The following is a 22,059-nucleotide window of genomic DNA, read 5'->3' as shown; positions in this document are numbered from 1 at the left end:
CGTAGATTTAGATAGCAGTGGAACTATATTTAGGACATCAGTCCAAATTCTAGCATATGCTGACGACGTGGACATTATAATGTCCGAGCCCCAGAATGAAACATGACAAAAAAGATTTTGGAAGCGTAGCCGATAAGGAATAAGAAGACGGGGAAGATCAAAGCGGAGGTGGATAGACGGGATGCTGGGAAGATCGGTGTTGACAACTGGAAAATCTAAACAAGGAACAGAGCAAAATGGACCAGAAAGCTTGATAAAGTCGAGGACCATAAGGGTTGTAGCACCGTGATGATGTTAATGATAAACAGATGTTATAACATATGAAGTGGAATAACCCTTCTAAAAACCATATTGCTTTGCCCACTTTGCTGACAGTAGTGTAAACTTTAGAAGTTTTTATTTAATCGTTTAGCCAAGTCCTTGTCAAAGATTTCTGCAAGCTGATAACAAGTATTACAGGAAGATAATTTTGCAACAATTTTGTAGCGCCTTTTTTAAGAATACGTATAACCACTGTTTTTTAAAGGTCAAAGATGTACCTTGTTCAAATATTTTATTTATTAAATTAGCTATAGGACCTGCAACATCATTGGAAAATTATTTTTAACACATCTGCAGAGATGTCTGTGCCAAGAGATTTGCTGGGTTTTAAGCCCGAAAGGGTTCTTTTAAATAAATATGTATACTTTTTTATACAGAATTTTTTAATAAAATTTTTGTGATGTACCTATAGTATACAACCGACTGCAGAAAATTCATTTTTCTTGTGGAAAAAATAATACTTTCAACTTTTGATTCGGAACAGGTTTAAGAAAAAACGTTTGCTGGCATATAGTTTTTGGAGGATCAGGAGATTTTTATCAAATTCGGCCTCTGCATTGAAAAAATGATAGTAATATTCTGCCTGTTACTAAACTCATTATTTTATTTATAAAACATATAATTTCACTTTTTGTGCAATAATTTGTAAGTCATCCAGATTTGGTCACTAAATAAGCAATGTGGCGATAAAATTTTGAAACAAATAAATGAACATATGAGGAAATAAAAAATAAATTTAATGCAGGTTGTAAAGGCACAGCAAGATCCAATCTTCAACAATGTATATTTGATAGAAAGTGTATACAATACCTTGCAAATTTCGATGTCGCGTTTCTCTCCTGTCATCCATATCCCAAAATTCCATAATTTCAAATCACTAGCACATTTTTAAACAGAATTTTTTCTATATCGTTCATACCCGCAATTGCTAACTTTCGACGGTGATTATTTAAACATAACGGCATTTACATAATGCTATCTCCAAAACGAACTTTTGCCTTGAGAATACCGTTCAATTACGTATCAATGTATTAATTTTATAAATAATTAATCAGTATAGAAATATGCGATCATTTCTACATAAATATGTCTGGTTAACTGTTCCGGTGTTGGTTCAAAATATCTGAAGCGTAGACAGAAGAAAATTGCTACAACATACCACCACCCCAGCGTTTCTGGTTGCTTGGTTACCACTATATTACTTGTAAGCTAGCCAACGGGGTAGTTTAATTCTTTTTTTAAATTGATGGACAGGTGATCAACTTGGTTTGATAATGGTAGTAGTCGTCAATCAAATAAGAGATAAACAAATTAACTACAACAGATAAACAGTAAAACAAACAGATACAAATAATATGTTAAACAGCCGATGTAAGGTTAGTGGGATTAAAGGGGATTCTTTTTGAGAAATAAATATTAATTTTAATGATTAGAGAGTATTTTATGATACAAAAATCCACACGCAAAATATAAAGAGCAAAGTAATAGAATTCGAAAAAATGAGATATGATCGTTAATAATAGAGTAGACAGAAAGATATCCCGCATAATATTGCATATTATGCGTTGGTCAGCTTCCTGACTAAATTCCTGGATAAGTTTCTATTTTGAGTTATAAGAAGATCCTCGATAAGTTTCTATTTTGGGTTATAACAAGGTCGATGCCCTTGATAATAATAATATCAGGCTTTCCTTTTCTACTTCTTCCAGGACTTTGCAACTCAGCGATTCTTCGTATTTGGTAATTATCATCTCTAGCTAACATTAGCTCTCGGACGTAGGCATTAAGTGGCTCCACAGACTTTCAGCTATAAATTCATTCTTAATGTTATCCTTTTTTGTCACTCCGCCCATCCATCTAGGCATATTCATTTTCACAAGAGGCATTTGTTGTTCTTATGTTGTTCCATGGTCTTGCTTAAGTCTCCATGAATCAGTTCCATTGTATGCATACGTCCCTTGATTGGCGCGTCTTCAGTAAGGAAACCTGCTATAATCATGAGCTGATTCCTTAGTTCTACTGATAGCTCTTCGTTTTCTTGTTGGTTTTGTTTTCCATAAAATAGATCTCAATGTCTTAGCTTAGTCCAGATGTTAGAGATTTGACGTCTTAAAATTATACCAACAAGCTGAATTTTGGTGAGAATGTAAATTTTAGGACTCCAAAAAGGTGCAAAAAGTTTGCAACTCCTACCCCCGGGCTTCCCCCTGAAACACTCCTTGTAGGGGGAAACATCGATTTACCAAAAATCAGTACGCCGCGCTATAGAAAAAAAATTTCAAACAAAAATGTAGGTGGGATAATTTTGAAAAAGAATGTTAATTAGCACTTTGTGTTTAGAATGAACCATTTTCTCAGGAACAACGCTTAAAGCACCGATTGAAATGTCAGTTGTCAGCGAGAAATCAATTTTTTGAATAAAATTTTTAAAAGTCGACGGTAAAAATTCGATAGCTTTTGATCAGAGTGTCCTATCGACAAAAATTAAAATGGGTATAAACTGCTGTTAAGTACTACAATTTTCAAGCCCCCAATCGTCAAATATACACATGAAAATCCCGCACCGACTCACCCAAGAACATTAAGTATAAGATATAAAAAAAAACACCATAAAAGCATCAAAAACGTATCCTGGTGCCGATGTCCCTACGGCCCATAATCTGTTAGTATGCAGAATTGTGATGAGAATAAAACGGCTCGAGGAAAAATGCATTAGATTATAAATCTAATTTATAACCAGTGCTAACATATATAGCAGGTACGTGTTCACTTACACAGAATATCCCAAGAACTGCTTAAATGTTTTCAGCGAAAAATCCTAAAAAGAGATATAGAGGAATAAGAGAGAACGGTTTGTGGCATTGCATAGAAGTTTTGGAAAATCTGACGTTGTAAAATTCATTAAGGAAGCACGCCTTAGATGGATAGGACATGTAATCAGGCTAGAAAAAGGTGCAACAGTCAGAAAAGTTTTTGACCGAAGAGGACCGATGAGACAACGAGCCAGACTAAGACCGAAACTTAGGTATCAAGACAACCTAGAGAATGATTTAAAATCTATTGGAATTAGAGTAACGAGAAGAGTTGCAACAGACTGGGGCGAATGGAGGATTCTTCTGAAGAAGGCTTTAGTTCATAACGACCTGTGATGCCACTGATGATGATGATGGTGATAAACAGTTGTAAAAATATTAACGGTGAAATTCTATATATGATACAAAATTAGTTCTTAATAGATGGACACGATATTTCAGCGATCATCTCAATTTAGATTATGTTGAACATAGAAAATCAACTAAATCCACATCAGCAACTCCACATTGAGGCACTAACAAGAGAACAAGTGTCAAATGTCATCCAAAAATCTAAAAATAATATAAAGCCCCAGGAATGTACGCAATATGCTCTAAAATGTATAAGGAAGGTGATGACCAACTTTTGGCAGTAATTGATAAACTGATAGTACGTATATGACAGAAAAAATTAAGACCAGAGGAGTAGCTGAAGGGAATAATGTGCCTGCTACACAAAAAGGGTGATCAACGTGGGCGGTCCATGGTATGCACAACATTCTACGTTAGACCCACATTTCCAATGCCATTATACGCTTTGAATCGGCTTTTTTTTTTATTGTCCAAGTTTTTGAAGCATAGGTGGCGATAGGAAATATCAATGCTCGAAAAAGGCGTAATTTTGTATTTTTTGTGATGTCAGTGTTCTTTTTTTTGTGAGTTTGGCTATTGCCGATCTTGCCATTGTGATGCATCGACGGATCTCGCCTTCACATCCTCCACTGCTAGTAATAACGGAGCCTAAGTAATTAAATTGCTCGATCACTTCGTAACCTGCCATGTTTCTTATCTCTGCTTGGTTGTTTCTGATTATATAGATGATTATCACATTTTCTGCATATTTTTTTCATTTTCAAACCATTTTCCGTACTCACCGTGTCTAGCTTATTCATAATTTGTTTCAGTTCTTCTGGTGATGACGCCAATATAACAGTGTCATCAGAATAACGTAGGTTTTTGATTTTTCTTCCTCCTATCGTTGCTCCACCTTGTCACTCCTCAAAAACTTGACGCATATGTTCACTAAATATATATTTAATAGAATAGGGGATATTATGCATCCCTGTTGAACTTCAGATTTTAATTTGAAGTTTTTCGAAACCACATTATTAACTCTTACGTTAGCAGTATTATTTCCATATAGTTTTTGTAATAAATAGATTAGATGTTCTAGCGTACCCATTTCTCTAAGCATATGCCACATTTTATCCCATTTTACGGTATCGAAGGCCTTGGAATAGTCAACAAAGTATAAATATGTTAAACTCTCGAGATTTTTCGATAATTTGACGAATATTAAGAATATATTCTCTTGTTCCTCTACCTGGGACGAATCCGCATTGTTCTTGGAGAATTTGAGGTAAGAGAATTGATTTTAGTCTTTCATTGATAATGGTTAGAAGTACTTTGTTCGCGTGTGATATCAATGCTACTGTACGGTAATTACTGCAATCTGTCGGTGAACCTTTTTTATATGTGGGAATAAACGTGAGTTTAACCCAGTCATTTGGTCACTTTCCGGTATTGCAGATCTTATTGCAAATTCTAAGCATTACTTCCGTCCATAATTCTCCCATTTCTTTGAGTGTTTCAGCTGTTATTCCATCTTCTCCTTCTGATTTTAATTGCCGCTAAAATTTCTGATTTCAATATTTGAGGTTCTTTTTCATAACTTCTTTTCTCTGTATTATTGTCTGGGTCGTTATTAGAGAATAGTATTTCGCAATATTGTTTCCACACCACTGCGATACCATCTGGGTTTGTTATGGTATTTCCACTATTATCTTTGATGATTTGTGTCTGCCGTTTGAATTCTCTCGCTAGATACTTGACTTTTGAGAAACGTTCTCTACATTCTTGGCAGCACGTTCCTCTAGTTGTACTCATATGTGTTTAATATAATTATTTTTGTCCCTTCTGCACAAGTGATTTATAGTTGTATTTATGGTGCATATCCTATTTATTTTTGTTTTGAATTTGATGTGACATTTCCAAGCTTTCGTCTTTCTACAAGATTGAGAGTCTCTTCAGTCATCCAATGTTTTTCCTCCAACTAATGGCATTACTACAAAAATAAAGTTTTATTTTTTTTTAACTATCAATCTCCAATTTTGTGTAGATTGATAAATAATCAACGTCAGAAACTAAGATGCCACAGATAGCTATCCAGAAACGGTAACTCGTAAGTTGTTTTACGAAGATTCTAAACCCTTGTTCATTTTCCCATCCCCGTACCCTATATTTCTCAAACATGTAAATATTTTTTATGTGACATTAGTGACGCATTACAATCGAATTCTGTCGGTCGACCATTTTTTAAAAGAGGTTAAAGATATCGACGATGATGATATCTAATATCCCTAATAGGAATGAGGCACGCAAACGTTTTATCTGTAATCAGTACGTCCAATGGAGGCGCGAATCGATAAAAGTAGGGGTGTCGTGGTTCTCAATTGGTGGGCAGTAGTTTATAGGGTAACCAATGACTAAGGAGGGATAGGATATGTACTATGTACATTTTAACCTTTCTACTTTTTTTAAAAGCTATACAGGGTTGGGTTGTTTTGACGGTGGAAAGATATTTTTAAATTATAGCTAATATAAAAATATAATCACGAATATATATGCTAATACCAGATAAATGAACATATATCCACAAATCAGAAATACTACGTGATTCTTAGAACACATTACAAACTTCCAGTGTATATTATATAATTAATTAGCGAGAAACACAAATAATAGTAAATATTTTTAGTATTATAAACAATGAATTCAGTGCAGGAAAAAATGTTTCAATTTCCAAGATATTTTTATTCGCATCCGCAATGCAAAAACATTGTTTACAATTTGAAGGCCAGCAATTAAATAAAAAAAGTGTATGACATGAGTAAAGTAATTCTGAATCAAAAAAAGATTCAAATGTATTGAAGGAACTGAGTTACTTTCAGAAGCAAAATTATTAGATCTACGTTTGAAAAAGTATGGATTTTTAAGTAGTACACAGGTAAATGAGTCATAGAATATCTTAAAAAGAAAAAAATCTGTTTATCATATTCATATAAAAGTTCGGGTTTATTATTATCAAAACCATTAGCCCTAATAATATAGAGTTTTACTTCTTGTAAAACGAAATTGAAACCCATAATTGCTATTTAAATCATTCCAAAGCAACTTCAGAACTCTGATATTACTTAGAAATTCGTCAAATAAAGTGTCCACTTTGGCGATCATCATGACAATCTTTATTATCTGCAGCAGCGCGGAAAAGCTGCACAGATGTTGCATTGAACCAGATTCTGAGGTTCTTTAACCAAGATGTTCTTCTTCTTCCTGGACCTCGTTTTCCAAATATTTTTCCTTGCAGGATGGCTTGAAGGAGAGCATATCTGGATTCATTTCGCATAATATGTCCGAAGAACTGTAACTTTCGAGATTTGATGATGGTCAGTACCTCTCGGTTCTTATTCATTCTTCTGAGGACCTCCTCATTTGTGACTCGGTCAGTCCACGGGATATTAAGCATTCTCCGATATAGCCACATCTCAAATGCTTCCAGTTTTCTACACATATCTTCGTTCAAGGTCCACATTCAACACCATAAAAAAGGACAGAGAAGACCTAGCATCGCAGCATTCTTACTTTTATATCAAGAGAAAGGTTGTGATTCTTAAACAAGGCCCCCATCCGATTGAAGGTGGATCTAGCTTTTCCGATGCGTGCTCTAATCTCTTGGTTGTTGGTCCATTCTTCATTTATTATGGTGCCGAGGTAGTTGTAGTGCGTCACTCTTTCTACAGGGGATTGGCTGACGTAGAGTTGACCTTCTGTTATTTTTTTCTTGCTAATTATCATAAGCTTTGTTTTCTTAATGTGTATATTGAGTCCATATTGTTGACTGTAATACGTAATTTTGTTCATAAGAACTTGTAGGTCTTCTAAGTTGTCCGCAAATACTATGGTGTCATCTGCATATCTGATGTTGTTTAGCCGGTAACCATTCAGTAGAATACCTTTTTCAGTTTCGTGCAAAACTTCGATAAATATTCTTTCAGAGTACAGATTGAAGATTAGAGGAGACAGCCTCGCCTCACTCCACGCATGATTTTCACGTAGTCAGTGTGTTCACTGTCATAGTCAGGGTAAATGGGGGTAAAGTAATCAATAATTATTAATTTTGATGCTATCCTAGGTATTTGCTGAGAATCGGCGTTATAAAAGTCTACAATATGAGACCATGAATAAATTTCATTTTTATATTGAAAATCGAATTTTTTTTAATGGATACATTTCAACAGATTGGTGGATAAAAAAAAAGAAAATTTTTTCTTCATTCATTGTAATGTATGGATCAGTAACAGTAACAGTCAATAATTTCCTTAATTTTAGATTATTAGATCATAGATCGCAAAATATTATAACCATTGCGTTGTTGCATACTTTCAAAGAATTGGCTCTTCTATCACCAAAGTCCTCAAATATCTTATTATATCAATATCTTTTCGAACATTTTGTGTAAAAGTACAAACACAATTTAGCAAGATTAGCTAGTAATACAAAAATTAGCAAAAGCAAATATTTTATGTATGTTTATGTTGACAAAACGTAGTATCAACTCAAGCCGCCGTGGCGCTAGAAGCAACGTGCTGACAGTTTTGTGTCGGAGTTGGATGTTTATAGTATTTGACCATAGCTTTGACAACTCCAAAAAAGCCGATATAATTGAAGTTGACAACTATATGAATGAGCTGCTAATAAGCCGAAATGAAAATCCACTATTTTGGTGGAAAAAGCAAAAGAGTTTTATCCTTATATGCTTGCATTAGCCAATAAAAAACTTTGTATCCCTGCAACTTCTATTTCTTGGGAACGAATATTTTCAACAGCTAATCAAATAGATTAAGTAAAAAAGTACTAATGTTATGATGTAATGAATGGGTGAATTAATAACAACACATAACTTCTTCTTTTGGTGCCTATTCGATTCAAATATTGGCGATCATTCTGGCTATAATTATTTTATTAACTGATGCTTTAAATAGATTAGTTGTTATTGTGGAGAAACATTTCCTCAGGTTTTTTAACCATGATATTCTTCTTCTCCCAATTCCTCGCTTTTCGACACATTATGTGTCCGAGATATTCTGACTTTCTTCTTTTAATCGTATACATAACTTCTCTCCCTGCCCCCATTCTTCGTAGTAGTCTCGTTGGTTATCTTGTCCGTCCATGATACCTTAGGATTCTTCTGTATAGCCACATCTCGAAGGATTCAAGTTTTTTCTCCATCCCTTCAGTGAGTGTCCATTATTCAACTTCGTAGTATAATATCGACAAAATATAACATCGTATGAGCCTTACTTTTATCTCCAGATTAAGGTTGTGGCTTTTAAAGAGTTTGGCTAAGTTGTTGAATGAACTCCTAGCCTTCTCTATTCTACATTTTACTTCTTGTGAGTGATCCCATTGTTCGTTTACTATTCTTCCAAGATAGGTAAACTGTTTTACTCGGTCCACTGGTGTATTCTTGATAAGCAGTTGGACGCATATAATTTTATTTTTCCTGATGACCATAAATTTGGTTTTTGATTTTCCAAGGCTTCACTAAATATCCTCTGAATATATGTTGAATAATATAGTAATATAGGTAATACATAATTGTGTAACGCCTCGCAGAATCTGGATCGCTTCGGTCGGTTCATCTCCAAGATTTGTTCTTACTGTCGCTGATTGGTTCCAGTAAAACTTTTGTATTATACGCCCGTCTTTATCATCTATTTGGGCTTTTGTTAGAACATTCATCATTTTTCGGTGTTGAACTGTGCCAAATGCTTTTTGGCAGTCCACAAAGCAGGTGTAGATATCGCAAGTCATATCTATGCATCTTTGGAATAATACCTGTAGACTAAACAGTGCATCTCTCGTATCTACGCCTTTCATGAATCCAAACTGTGTGTCTTGTATTCTGTCTTCGCATAGCTTGTATATTCTGCGATGTATAATTTTAAGAAAAAGTTTTAGTGTATGGCTCATTAGACTTATTAGCCTATATTCTCCGCACTGTTTCTCTCCCTGTTTCTTTGGTAACGTAATAAATTCTGAAACTAGCCAATCTTTTGGAATATTGCTTATGTCATAGATATTATTGAAGATTTTACATAGTATTCTTAAAGATTCATCATTAAGAAGTTGAACAAAATTGGAGCTCTCCCTTTTTTTAGTGATATTATGCCTGCTCTTATTTCTGCCACTAGTATAGGTGGTCCTGTTTCCGTAGGTATTGGGGACTGGTTCTCCCTCTCATCAAAAAATAAATTTCGTATGTAATTTTTCCAGGTATTATCAATACTCTCTTTGTCCACGATTACCTCTCCTTTGTCATCAACAAGTTTACTTACTCTTCTGTGCTTACATTTGCCTGTAATTTCTCTTCCCTTTTTGTGTACGTTGAAGTCGTCGTATGTACTTTGTAGAATTTAGATTCCTTGGCATTTTTTCTTGAGTTCTTTCTGTTTGGTTTCTCTGATCTTTCTCTGTATATCTCGTTGTAATGTTTTATACATAGGGTTATTGTTCTTGTTTTTCCTTCTTTTTTCCAGCAGCTGCAGAATCTCTGTCGTCATCCATGTCTTATTCTTACCTTCTTCGTTCTTCATAAAATTCTCTTTAATGTCGTCTATCGTTTTATTAACGGATTCTATCTTCTCTTCTGTGCTTTCTGTTCTATTATCGATTTCTTTAAATTTTCTATTTATTGTTTTGCTGACTATTTCTTTTAGTTCACTACATTTCAGTTTTCTCATGTCATGTTTTTTACAGTTTTTCCCTCCCGAGAGGGAGAACACATAACTAATAAATATATATTTTAAAATATATTATTGTTATTAATATTACTACTGACCATATTAACTCTAAATATGAAAAACAACCCAACAATACGTATCACAATTTTTTTTTTCAATAAGACATTTCAATCACCTGCTGTTCAATATGTTCATCACAACGATGTAGTACACTCAGGATAGAACCTATGTTGTTGGTACCATTGTCGTTGGAAGTATTGAATACGAGTTGAATACAAAAAACATTTAAAATGGTTGGTTGTACTGCTTGTAATACAGCGAAAACACAGCAGACAACAGAAGATAAGTTTACGTTTCATTATGTTATAAAAATATTTTTTTTTTAATTTTACAATGTTACACGTCATTATATATTTTATTTAAATGTAATAAATAACAACGCAAATAAATAATTGCTAAAATAATTATTGTACATATATGGGTACTAAAAAAAATTGTTCGTACATCACTGACATTCCGGAAACAAGAGTCGGCCATTGTTACTAGCTACTTTGGACACAAGTATTTATTCATAGGTTCTATCTTGAGTATATTACACCGTTGGCTCATCACTTGCCAGTTTAAAGTCAGACCTGCGCTACAGACTTGGTCCTCATCTCGAATCATATTCGATCCGGATCGTAAGAATCCCGGCGACCCGGGTGTTTAGGGTCAGGATAAGGGCCAGCGCCTACGACTACTTTTTATGTAGACATAAGTCTGTCTGTTTTTCAATGTGCCTCCAGTAAGTTGTCGTTCCATCGTTTTCGTGGTCTTCCTATTGGGGAACCGTCTCTTGCCGTCTTTATTACTCTATTTGTTGTCATTCGGCTTATATGATCGTTCCGTTCTACTCTTCTATTTCTTACCCAGTTCTTGGTGTTCTTCACCTTCCATCTATGTCGTATATCTGTACTTCTAGCTGTCCCATAGTGTCTTACCATCACTTTTTCTAAGTGTTTTCATCTCTGCTGTTTCTACCATCTTTTCTGTCCTCTCTGTGTCAGGTCGTATTTCTGTCACGTATATCATTGTTGGTCTGATGACTGTTTTGTAAATACTGCCTTTTCATACTTAGATTAATTATGCAAGAGAAGATACAAGGGAAGAGAAACCCAGGACAACGCAAAATATCCTGGCTAAGAAATTTGAGAGAGTGGTTCGGTTGCAGCTCATTAGAATTATTCAGAAGCGCGGCCAATAAAATTAAAATAGCGATGATGATTTCCAACCTCTGATAGGAGAAGGAACCCGAAGAAGAAGAAGAAGAAGCCTTTCATTTCTTTCCCGATATTTTTATTTCTCCATATTGTTTCTATGTGATCTCTATATATTTAAACCCCATCACTTGTTCTATTATCTGACCTTCCAGCTCCAATTTACATCTTAGTAAATTTGCTGTTGTAACCATGCATTTTGTCTTTTTTGGGGAAACTAACATGTTAAATTTTCTGGCGGTTACATTAAATTGGTGCAGCATACGTTATAAATAGTCTTCACTTTGAGAGAGTAGTATTGCGTCGTCTACATTGCAGATTATTTTAAGTTGTTTTTCTCCCATTTGGTATCCTTTTTTAGTTCTTACTTTTTTGATTATTTCATCCATAATCAGGTTGAACAATAGAGAACTCAGGGAATCTCCCTGTCTTATCCCATTGCCAGCTTCAATAGTGTCGGTTAGTTCTTCTTCCACTTTTACTTTTATTGTGTTGTTTTGGTAAATATTTTCGATCGTTTTGATTATTTCTAGAGGTATCTCTCTTGCGTACAATAAGTTCTGTCTTGCGTACAATAAGACCTTTAATTTGACCAAGTCAAATGCCTTCTTAAGGTCCACGAAACATAGATATGCCGGTTTGTTGTATTCGAATGAATTCTCTTGCACTTACCTCATTATAAATATAGCGTCGGTGCATGATCTTCCCGACCTGAAACCTTGTTGTTCTTCTGCTAGTGTTATAATTTCATTCTGTTTATTTGTTATCGTAATTTTACGCTAATCTAATAAGTAGTGATTATAGGATCTAATGTATATACTACATAAATTGGTAACTTCATATGCTACCCTCGAATCATAATAAAAGTTCCGGGAGCGAAAAACTAAAAGGTGGGAAACTGAAATCTTGCACTTTTTTACCCTTTACACCCCTCTACGGTTCGAGTAAATATCGAACAAACAAAGTTGTCATCGAGATTTTGATTCGTGGGCACGCGATCTTCAAATTACGCCTTAACGATTTGACTTGTTCGTGAAAAGAAAGATTTATTGGGGCGTTTATAATTTTTTATGAGGTATAAAGGGATGAGGATTCGGTAAACAGGACGAAAACGACAATATTTCTAGAGATAATTTTAGATCATTATTTATTATTCGGGGTTTTATGTTTTGAAGAAAGTTAGGGATATGAGGTATGATAAGATGTGTAAATTAATGTTTATAATATCCTTTAAGCCCAATCAAATAACAGCGTGAACCAAAAAATAAATAAATCAAGGATGAAAATTTGGAAATAGGTACATGAATGTGTCTAATATTAAGTTTACATTCCTAAGATACCCCCGTTTTGCAAAAAGGGTTGAGTTTTCATATATTGGGCTGTATTTCGTAAAATAATGAAAAATAAACAAATTTTTTTGGACAATTATCGACATGACTTTACGTTAAAAATGTGCCAAAACAATTTTTCCAATCTTTAGTAGTTTATGAGATATAGACCTTTTTGAACTAACTAATTTTTTAGTCAATAATTTAGGAAATTTACCAAACATAAAAATTTACGAAAGACAAAAAACTTATAAAAAACTTCAATATTAATATGCATGAATTTGCATAGTAAATTAGAAAGTATTTTAATTAGAAAAATATGTTTAAAGATAAAAATACCTATCTAGTTTTTGAGAGCAACAAATATTTTTCGTCATAAAAATGTATACAATAATTTAAATTAAAATTCCTTTTGGATTTGTGTGTGTGTGTGTGTGTGTGTGTGTGTGTGTGTGTGTGTGTGTGTGTGTGTGTGTGTGTGTGTGTGTGTGTGTGTGTGTGTGTGTGTGTGTGTGTGTGTGTGTGTGTGTGTGTGTGTGTGTGTGTGTGTGTGTGTGTGTGTGTGTGTGTGTGTGTGTGTGTGTGTGTGTGTGTGTGTGTGTGTGTGTGTGTGTGTGTGTGTGTGTGTGTGTGTGTGTGTGTGTGTGTGTGTGTGTGTGTGTGTGTGTGTGTGTGTGTGTGTGTGTGTGTGTGTGTGTGTGTGTGTGTGTGTGTGTGTGTGTGTGTGTGTGTGTGTGTGTGTGTGTGTGTGTGTGTGTGTGTGTGTGTGTGTGTGTGTGTGTGTGTGTGTGTGTGTGTGTGTGTGTGTGTGTGTGTGTGTGTGTGTGTGTGTGTGTGTGTGTGTGTGTGTGTGTGTGTGTGTGTGTGTGTGTGTGTGTGTGTGTGTGTGTGTGTGTGTGTGTGTGTGTGTGTGTGTGTGTGTGTGTGTGTGTGTGTGTGTGTGTGTGTGTGTGTGTGTGTGTGTGTGTGTGTGTGTGTGTGTGTGTGTGTGTGTGTGTGTGTGTGTGTGTGTGTGTGTGTGTGTGTGTGTGTGTGTGTGTGTGTGTGTGTGTGTGTGTGTGTGTGTGTGTGTGTGTGTGTGTGTGTGTGTGTGTGTGTGTGTGTGTGTGTGTGTGTGTGTGTGTGTGTGTGTGTGTGTGTGTGTGTGTGTGTGTGTGTGTGTGTGTGTGTGTGTGTGTGTGTGTGTGTGTGTGTGTGTGTGTGTGTGTGTGTGTGTGTGTGTGTGTGTGTGTGTGTGTGTGTGTGTGTGTGTGTGTGTGTGTGTGTGTGTGTGTGTGTGTGTGTGTGTGTGTGTGTGTGTGTGTGTGTGTGTGTGTGTGTGTGTGTGTGTGTGTGTGTGTGTGTGTGTGTGTGTGTGTGTGTGTGTGTGTGTGTGTGTGTGTGTGTGTGTGTGTGTGTGTGTGTGTGTGTGTGTGTGTGTGTGTGTGTGTGTGTGTGTGTGTGTGTGTGTGTGTGTGTGTGTGTGTGTGTGTGTGTGTGTGTGTGTGTGTGTGTGTGTGTGTGTGTGTGTGTGTGTGTGTGTGTGTGTGTGTGTGTGTGTGTGTGTGTGTGTGTGTGTGTGTGTGTGTGTGTGTGTGTGTGTGTGTGTGTGTGTGTGTGTGTGTGTGTGTGTGTGTGTGTGTGTGTGTGTGTGTGTGTGTGTGTGTGTGTGTGTGTGTGTGTGTGTGTGTGTGTGTGTGTGTGTGTGTGTGTGTGTGTGTGTGTGTGTGTGTGTGTGTGTGTGTGTGTGTGTGTGTGTGTGTGTGAGAGATAGAGAGATGGCATTACACAAAAAATCTTTTTGCCACAGAAAATTGTTATAAGGATGTTTAAATTTTTATTTTAGAATCGTTTATAAACTTGATTAGAATATTATATATAGATTTGTCAGAATAAGATATCAGATTGCTGATGTTAACTGGTAGGCTAATATTGAGATCAATTAAATCTAGATATAGGCTTCGAGTCTGTTCCCTATGATTAGGACAATTGAAAAATAAGTGGTTCAAATCTCCTACAGATTTACCATCACAAGGACAGAAAGGGGTTTCATAAATTCCAATCCTATGCAGATGCTCTGGAAAGAGGCCATGGTTAAGTTTTAACCGGGTTATTAACGAAGAATGTACTTTATTATAGTTAAAATTAAAATGGGGAATAATTAAAATGGGGAATATTTTTTGGTAAGCATGGATGAATAGAAAAGTAATGGTTTCTTGAAGTCTTCTGAACCTCTTTATATTTTGACATCCATCTTTCCCTGCCAATACTCCTGATAATAGAAAAAAGATCTTTAAAGTAGTAAAAATTTGTAATTTCTGATATCTCAGATGTATTTTTTGCCATACCATCCACTAATTCGTTTCCAATTACTCCATTATGTCCTTTAACCCAGAGTAAAGTAACTGTTTTTTTGTGAATTTTAGATCATGTAATAATTTTTTGATATCAAGTATAATGGAGTTTTGAAAACTATCTAATGGATGGCTACGAATAGCTTGTAATACTGCCTGAGAATCTGATACTATTACGATGTTCTCACAATAATTAGTGACACACCAAGTTAGTGCTTTCTGTATAGCAGCAGCCTCGGCTGTAAAAATAGAACAACATTCAGGAATTCGATATTTCTCAACATAATTGCTGTTTGAAACAAAAAAAGCGAAACCAGTACTTTCAACAGTTTTTGAACCATCTGTATAAATTATTGTTAAATCTTCTCCTAATTTGCTTAGTATGGATTTAAATATCATATTAGTTAAAATTGGCAAGTCTGAATAAGAGGGCATTATAATGGTTGGTTTGTCTATAAGAACTTCAAAGTCTTGTATGTATAAAGAAAATTTTGGGAGCTGTAATATATAAGATTGAAATGAATTCGTATCAATAAAAGATTCTGCAAGAGGAGGAGAATTTTTTATTCTCCAATAAGAATTTGTTAAATTTTCTGTCAAAAGTAAACCTATTTTGTGAACCATAGTTGTATTAAACGATCTGTATGTTATTAGACGTTTGTTGGCTAACATTTGCCTACGTATGTGTAAAGGTGGTTCCTAGGCTTCTGCTAGAACTGCTTGGTTTGGTGAAGACATCATAGCTCCTAGACAAATTTTTATTGATTTAAATTGTATTCTGTCAAGAGTTAATAGATTTGTTTTGCATGTTGAACCGTAAAGAACACAACCGTAATCCAGAATGGATCGTATGTAGGATCTATAAAACATTAAAGAGATATTTTGATCTGCACCCCATCTTTTTTTAGAAACGAAACGCAGAAGGTTAATTCCACGCTCGCACTTTTGTGTTACGTACTATATATGGCTGTATCACAAGAGTTTTTTATCTAGGATCATGCCTAGATACTTATACTCTTCTGCTAAGGGGAAATTATAATCACCTATCTGGCATTTGCCTGTGACTTTTTGTCTACGTCTAGTGAAACATACAATCGAAGATTTTTCTTGTGATATACTAAAACCCATTTGTTTCACCCACTTATCTAAGTTACTAAAGCTAAGTTTTAGATTCAACATACAATCTTCATAGGATTTATGGCTGGTATATAAACATATATCGTCTGCATATTGAATTATTTTGCATTTTTCATCCATCAAACCATGCAGATCTGCAGTATAAACATTAAATAATAAAGGACTTAGAATTCAGCCTTGTGGGAGACCGTTATATAATATTCTTGGACCGTGTAATACATTTCTATGGTCCCGTAAGTATATTTTTCTATTCACATACAAATTTATTATATTTACAGATAATCTTTTATCAATACCACACCCCACCATTTTTGAATATAATATATCCAAATCAACCAGGTCATATGCACCCTTTAAATCTAAAAACAAACATAGCATAAATTCGTTTTTTGAAAAACAGAGTTGAATATTCCTTTTGGATTTATATTCTAAAATGTTTATATATATTTTTATTTAAAATTTTATTCAAAAATGTCAAAGTTTAAACACACTAATTAAAGTTCCTCACGGATTTAAAAGATTTAAACAGTACTTAACAGATAAATTCATTCATCGACGAATCAACAATACGAAGCGAAGTACTCACATATGCAATCACATTTGATTGCATATTTTTAAAAGTCTAATTTAATTGTGGCTATATTGGTGTAATTAAAGAAAACTAGTGAAAATCCAGAGAAATCAAGTGAGATCCTTTTTTCTTCCTTTCCAATTTGGGAGAGGGTCTATTAGCTACTCTCATATATTGTGTGACTACACACATCATGAGGAGCACGCAACCATCTACATCTACACAAAACACCTCCAATTCCAACCCAAAATCATATATCGCCGCTGCACTCTCTAGGCCTGCTCCCCCTTCGTTTCCTATAGGGAAACAAACTATTGTCATGCACTCCATTTCGGATATTGTTTCATTTAAATATATTAAAGCGATTGGTAAAATAGTTCACCCAAAAAATATTACTTTTGCATCTCGAATTTCGAATAATCAAATCTGCATTTTTCTCACGTCTACCGACATCGTTGATCATCTGTTAAGAAATATACAGCACGTCATAATTAATTCCACCGTCCCCTAACTGCAACCTTATTTCTCCGGCCAAAACTAATCGAACTAATCGAACAGTCCCTAAAAGATATTGGCTACAGCTACAGTAGCACCTGTTACTTTTGTAAAATGCGGAACATCGGATGATCAATATATCATAAGTTTTCGTAGGATATTTGTAATCCTTGACAAGGAGGACTTTGAAGTGCAATCTTCCCTGCTAATTAACCATGAAAATACACCGTTTGGAATATTTTTATCCACTGACAGACTAGTGTTTTCTTTGTAAACTTACGGGTCATACCGCGGAGTTTTGTCCCAAAGTCCCCAGTGGACCAGACCACACACGTATCGCAGCTAATGCTCCTCCCTCTTCTTCACTTTCAGGTGACTCCTTAACTTCATCAAACGAACTTCCATTTTGAGAAATTGAGTCCATCCTCGTTAACGACACACCCTCCCCGGCTACCATTATGGATTTATCTATCCCTCCTACTACTAATTCAAAGTTCAGTTTGACTGTAGGACAAAAAAGAGGAAACTCTACCGATAGTCCTCCTGACACTCCTGTCATTCTCTCTCCATCCGTTATTTGCCCCAATAACTTCTTTTCCCCCTTCGACATTCTCGATGCCCGCAAAAAAAGGTCCAAATCTAATCTTCGATCGGATTACTCAATGAAACTTAACTGTGTTTCCGCTATAAAAACGGTTTATAAAGATAATCCGGCTAATTTTACACTTAATTGCACTCAAATTATTGCTTTTCTTGGGAATTATTTTGGATGTCCCATCCCACTACAAGTAGCTCAAAAATTTTCCTCCAACATAGATGGTATTCAAAAGAACTTATCCCAGCTCTACACAGGTACAAAGGAAAAATCACTAAAAAAACCGTATCACTGGACTTACAATATTATATAAGTGCCTCCTCCGATAACCCCTCTGATCTTGAATCTAATTACAGCACACATACTGAATAAAAATCCCTTTCTTTCTCTAAGATATTTAATTGCAGCATGCACTTTGCTTGATTTATATCGTGTATCTTTCCCAGCATGTACATGTGGGTTGTTTTTGTTACTGAAGATGGATAATTCGGGTGCTGATACGAAATCGTACTCGATTTAAATTCGGAATATGAAGTGAGAGATGTAGAAAATCATGTAGAATATACTGAACATAGAACGGATTCTGCACAGGATGAAGATTCCGAAGAAGACGAACAAGTCTCATCAATCGAAAATTATTATTTGAAAAAGGATAAAATTATGGATATTATGGCTGAGGTTGTAACGTATCAAAGATCCGGTTGTTATAGCCTGTATAATTTTCGTTATTTTATAGTTCGGCGGCACTGTAATACAATAATAAACGTAAATACTTTTTGGGTGTTGTGTACCCATTTCGCTGTTGTCGGTAGCTTTTTGTTTGCAAATATAGCAAATATTCTATAGGAGTTTGACCGTAAGATCTAAGGTAAGACCAAAAACAATGATGTAACTTTGTCTGATCTCCATTAATTGTTGGGGGAAAGCTTATTAAATTCCTTTCCCCAGCGTGTACATTACCAAATATTTAAGGACCATGGACTGTTAAAGAGTTTCCTTCTATATCTGTAAGCAGACTTCACGGCGATGATTTCTTATGTGTTTGGTTTGATAGGGTTGTACTTAGAGAAAAATAAAGCGTAATTAATCGATACTACACATTTAATAACTAGAGAATATTTACAACAGCACTATTACTAATTAAAGAGTTCGCTTGAACACATTGTTCATTCATACCGGCGTTTTAGGGGAGCGCGAATATAGCGGAAACTAAGCACATTTTACTCAATTTTTTTTTGACACTTTACGTCAAAATTTAGATCAGCAACCAACCAAACGGTATTTTGGTTATTTGAATATCGTCCTAGATATAGGTCAACTCTGGCCTTTTTTTCATTTTCCGTTAGAAATTAAGTTGTGAAAATACATTGTCGCCTGTTGTGGAAGAAGCTGCAATTTGTGTCCCCGCTTGTGTTGGTTAAATTACCCACTTTAATTTAATAAGTTGAAATGCATTTATTTCCTAATATCTCCTCTTTATTTTCTTTCTTACTTTTACTGTGTTCTTTGTCTCTCCGAATCTCATTGTTACTGTATTATAGGGTTTAAGATTTGACTGGTGTACAAGTCAAATTCTTCTACAATTAAGATCCGTACTCCTCGCCAATATCCAGCCTTCACGATAAGAAAGTCGACTACACAGTCAAGTCAACATTTAGTCAATTTATTTTACAGTTTAATCGGAGGTAATGTTCATATCCCATTATTTTGCTTGACGACTTAAGTGAAGTTCTTTATTAAAAAAATTACAAAAGCAAAAGGGACTTATAGTTAACTAATTGTTATCAATGCTCAAAATCTCATATTGAAACAGTGCATATTTCGTTATTTTGATTATTTAATATTACTTAATTATAGTTAAGACTAGTTAAGTCTTAACTAGTCTCAAGCGTAAACGTGTTTAACCCAAGGTGGATTAACTAGACTGTAAATTTTTATTGTTCTTTTGCATATTTTAAACTTAATAATAGCATATTTTTTATGTTTTAACAAAGTTAATCCATTAAAGAAAGGACTTAGGCAGTTATCTAACGAGATCAATAAGACATGTCTCCTATGTTATGTTAAATAACTTTCCCAATATCTGATATGTTTCATGCGATATTTATTTACCTTATTTGAATATTTTACCTGGATATTTATGTCTATTTTGAGATATTTATGATTTTAATATTTTTGAATAGAATATATAGAATAGAAATAGAAAGAACGGAGCATATCAAAAAACCTTCGACGCAGGTGATACACGGAGAAAAAAAGAAGAGTATAGACGTCTTAGAAGAGAGGAAAAACGTATCCATTGACGTAAGAACAGGGAATACGAACAGAACCGTCTCAATGAGATACAAAGTTTATTCGATAAAAATGAAACGAGGAAATACTACAAATCCTTAAATAATAGCCGTCGAGAATTTAAACCACGATTAAAAACTTGTACAGACACTAACGGTGAAATTCTACATGATAAAAACTCAGTTCTTAAAAGATGGGGACAACATTTCAGCGAACATCTAAATATAAACGATGTTGAAGGAGGTTACAACATAGAAAAATCTACAACGTCAACTACATAGTGAAGACCCAACAAGAGAAGAAGTGTCAAATGCCATCCTAAAACTCAAAGACAAAAAGCCCCATGAATCGATGAAATCTGTTCGGAAATGTATAAAAAAGGCGGTGATCAACGTTTTGCAGCCATCCATAAATTAATAGTACTTGTATGACAGAATGAATTGGTATCACAAGAGTGGCTAAAGGCAATAATATGTCCGTTGCATAAAAAGGGTGATCTGCGTATAAAATCTTCGACAATGTATTGTTTGAAAGACTTGGAACATTTTACAAAGGATATTGTTGGTCAATATCAATGCGGATTTACTGCTGGAAAGTCAACTACACATCAAATTCAAGCACATAGACAGATTCTAGAAAAGTCACTAGAATATAACATAGATACACACCATATCTTTGTCAACTTCAAAGCAGCCTATGACAGTGTGAAAAGAACTGCATTATATAAAGCAATGATAGACTTTGGGATCCCACCTAAGTTAGTTAAGTTGACCCAACTAACAATGCAAAACGTAAGCTCAGAATTGCAAATGCAAAACGTTAGAATTGAAGGAGAAAACTCTAAGACTCTAATAATGGTCTAAGACAGAGGGACGCGCTGACGTGTCTCCTTTTTAATATTGCCTTGGAAAGAACAATAAGACAATTAAATATTAGAATGAATGGAACTATTTTTAATAGATCAACGCAAATTCTCGCATTCGTTGACGATATAGTTATAGTGGGCAGAAGTATGAGAGACATGGTGCAGTGTTTTTCAAGGCTTGCGGACGCGGCAAGTGAATTAGGACTTGTGGTAAACGAGGAAAAAACCAAATATATGTTGGTTTCTAAAAACCCCCGAAATATCCAACAGAGAATTCAAATTAACAACCATACCTTTGTGCAAGTCAAAAAATTCACACATCTTACATCGCTAGTAAACGCAACAAACACGACAAGTAACGAAATAAAAAGACGCATGGCAATAGCAAACAGAACTGTTCACGGTCTCCAGAAACATTAAAAAAATGAAAATATAAAACGTGCAGTAAAGCTCAATATATACAAGGGCTTAATAAGACCGGTTTTGATATATGGGGTCGAAACGTGGACCTTATTTCAAAATGATCAAAGACTTCTTGGTATTTTTGAGAAAAAAATTCATAGAAAGATTTTTGGGACCGTAAATGAAAATTGGCTATGGCGTCGAAGAAGATAAAACTTTGAACTATATTAGTTATACACCGATCCAGACATTGTGAAATTCGTTGAAGTGCAGAGACTTGGGCTGGACACATTGCTAGGATGTTAGATCACGAATACACGAAGAGATTAACATTTTCAAAACCAGAGGGTACAAGAAGTAGAGAACGACCACGAAGGAGATGGATTGATGATGTGGAAGAAGGCCTACGGATTTTAAGGGTCACAAGATGTAGGGACGTTGCCAGGAATCGACAGAAGTGGCGACTTCTTTGTGAGCAGGCCAAGATCCACAGCGGATGGTCGAGCCACTTATGATGATGATGATTTTTGAATATATTTGATATCGTGAATTTTACCTTTTTTATTTCAATATTTGCAATTTTTTTCTCT

The 22,059-nt window shown here is 35.0% G+C and overlaps 1 protein-coding gene across 2 annotated transcripts in view; it reads right to left on the bottom strand.

The window, feature by feature from the left end:
- Positions 1–1,302, bottom strand: part of LOC140437575 (myelin regulatory factor-like protein) — a 66,856-nt gene extending 65,554 nt beyond the window's left edge. The window contains exon 1 of one of the 2 annotated variants that reach the window (XM_072527178.1): positions 1,132–1,302. In XM_072527178.1, the coding sequence (XP_072383279.1) occupies positions 1,132–1,186 (55 nt within the window). In that variant the 5' untranslated portion in view covers positions 1,187–1,302. The remainder of the gene's footprint in view (positions 1–1,131) is intronic. The other variant, XM_072527179.1, reaches the window with a different exon arrangement.
- Positions 1,303–22,059: the final 20,757 nt, after the last annotated feature.

The sequence above is a fragment of the Diabrotica undecimpunctata genome, chromosome 3 (assembly GCF_040954645.1).
Source record: "Diabrotica undecimpunctata isolate CICGRU chromosome 3, icDiaUnde3, whole genome shotgun sequence".
Taxonomy (NCBI): domain Eukaryota; kingdom Metazoa; phylum Arthropoda; class Insecta; order Coleoptera; family Chrysomelidae; genus Diabrotica; species Diabrotica undecimpunctata.
Note: the sequence above shows the minus strand (reverse complement) of the source record. Positions and strands in the feature narration are given on the sequence as shown.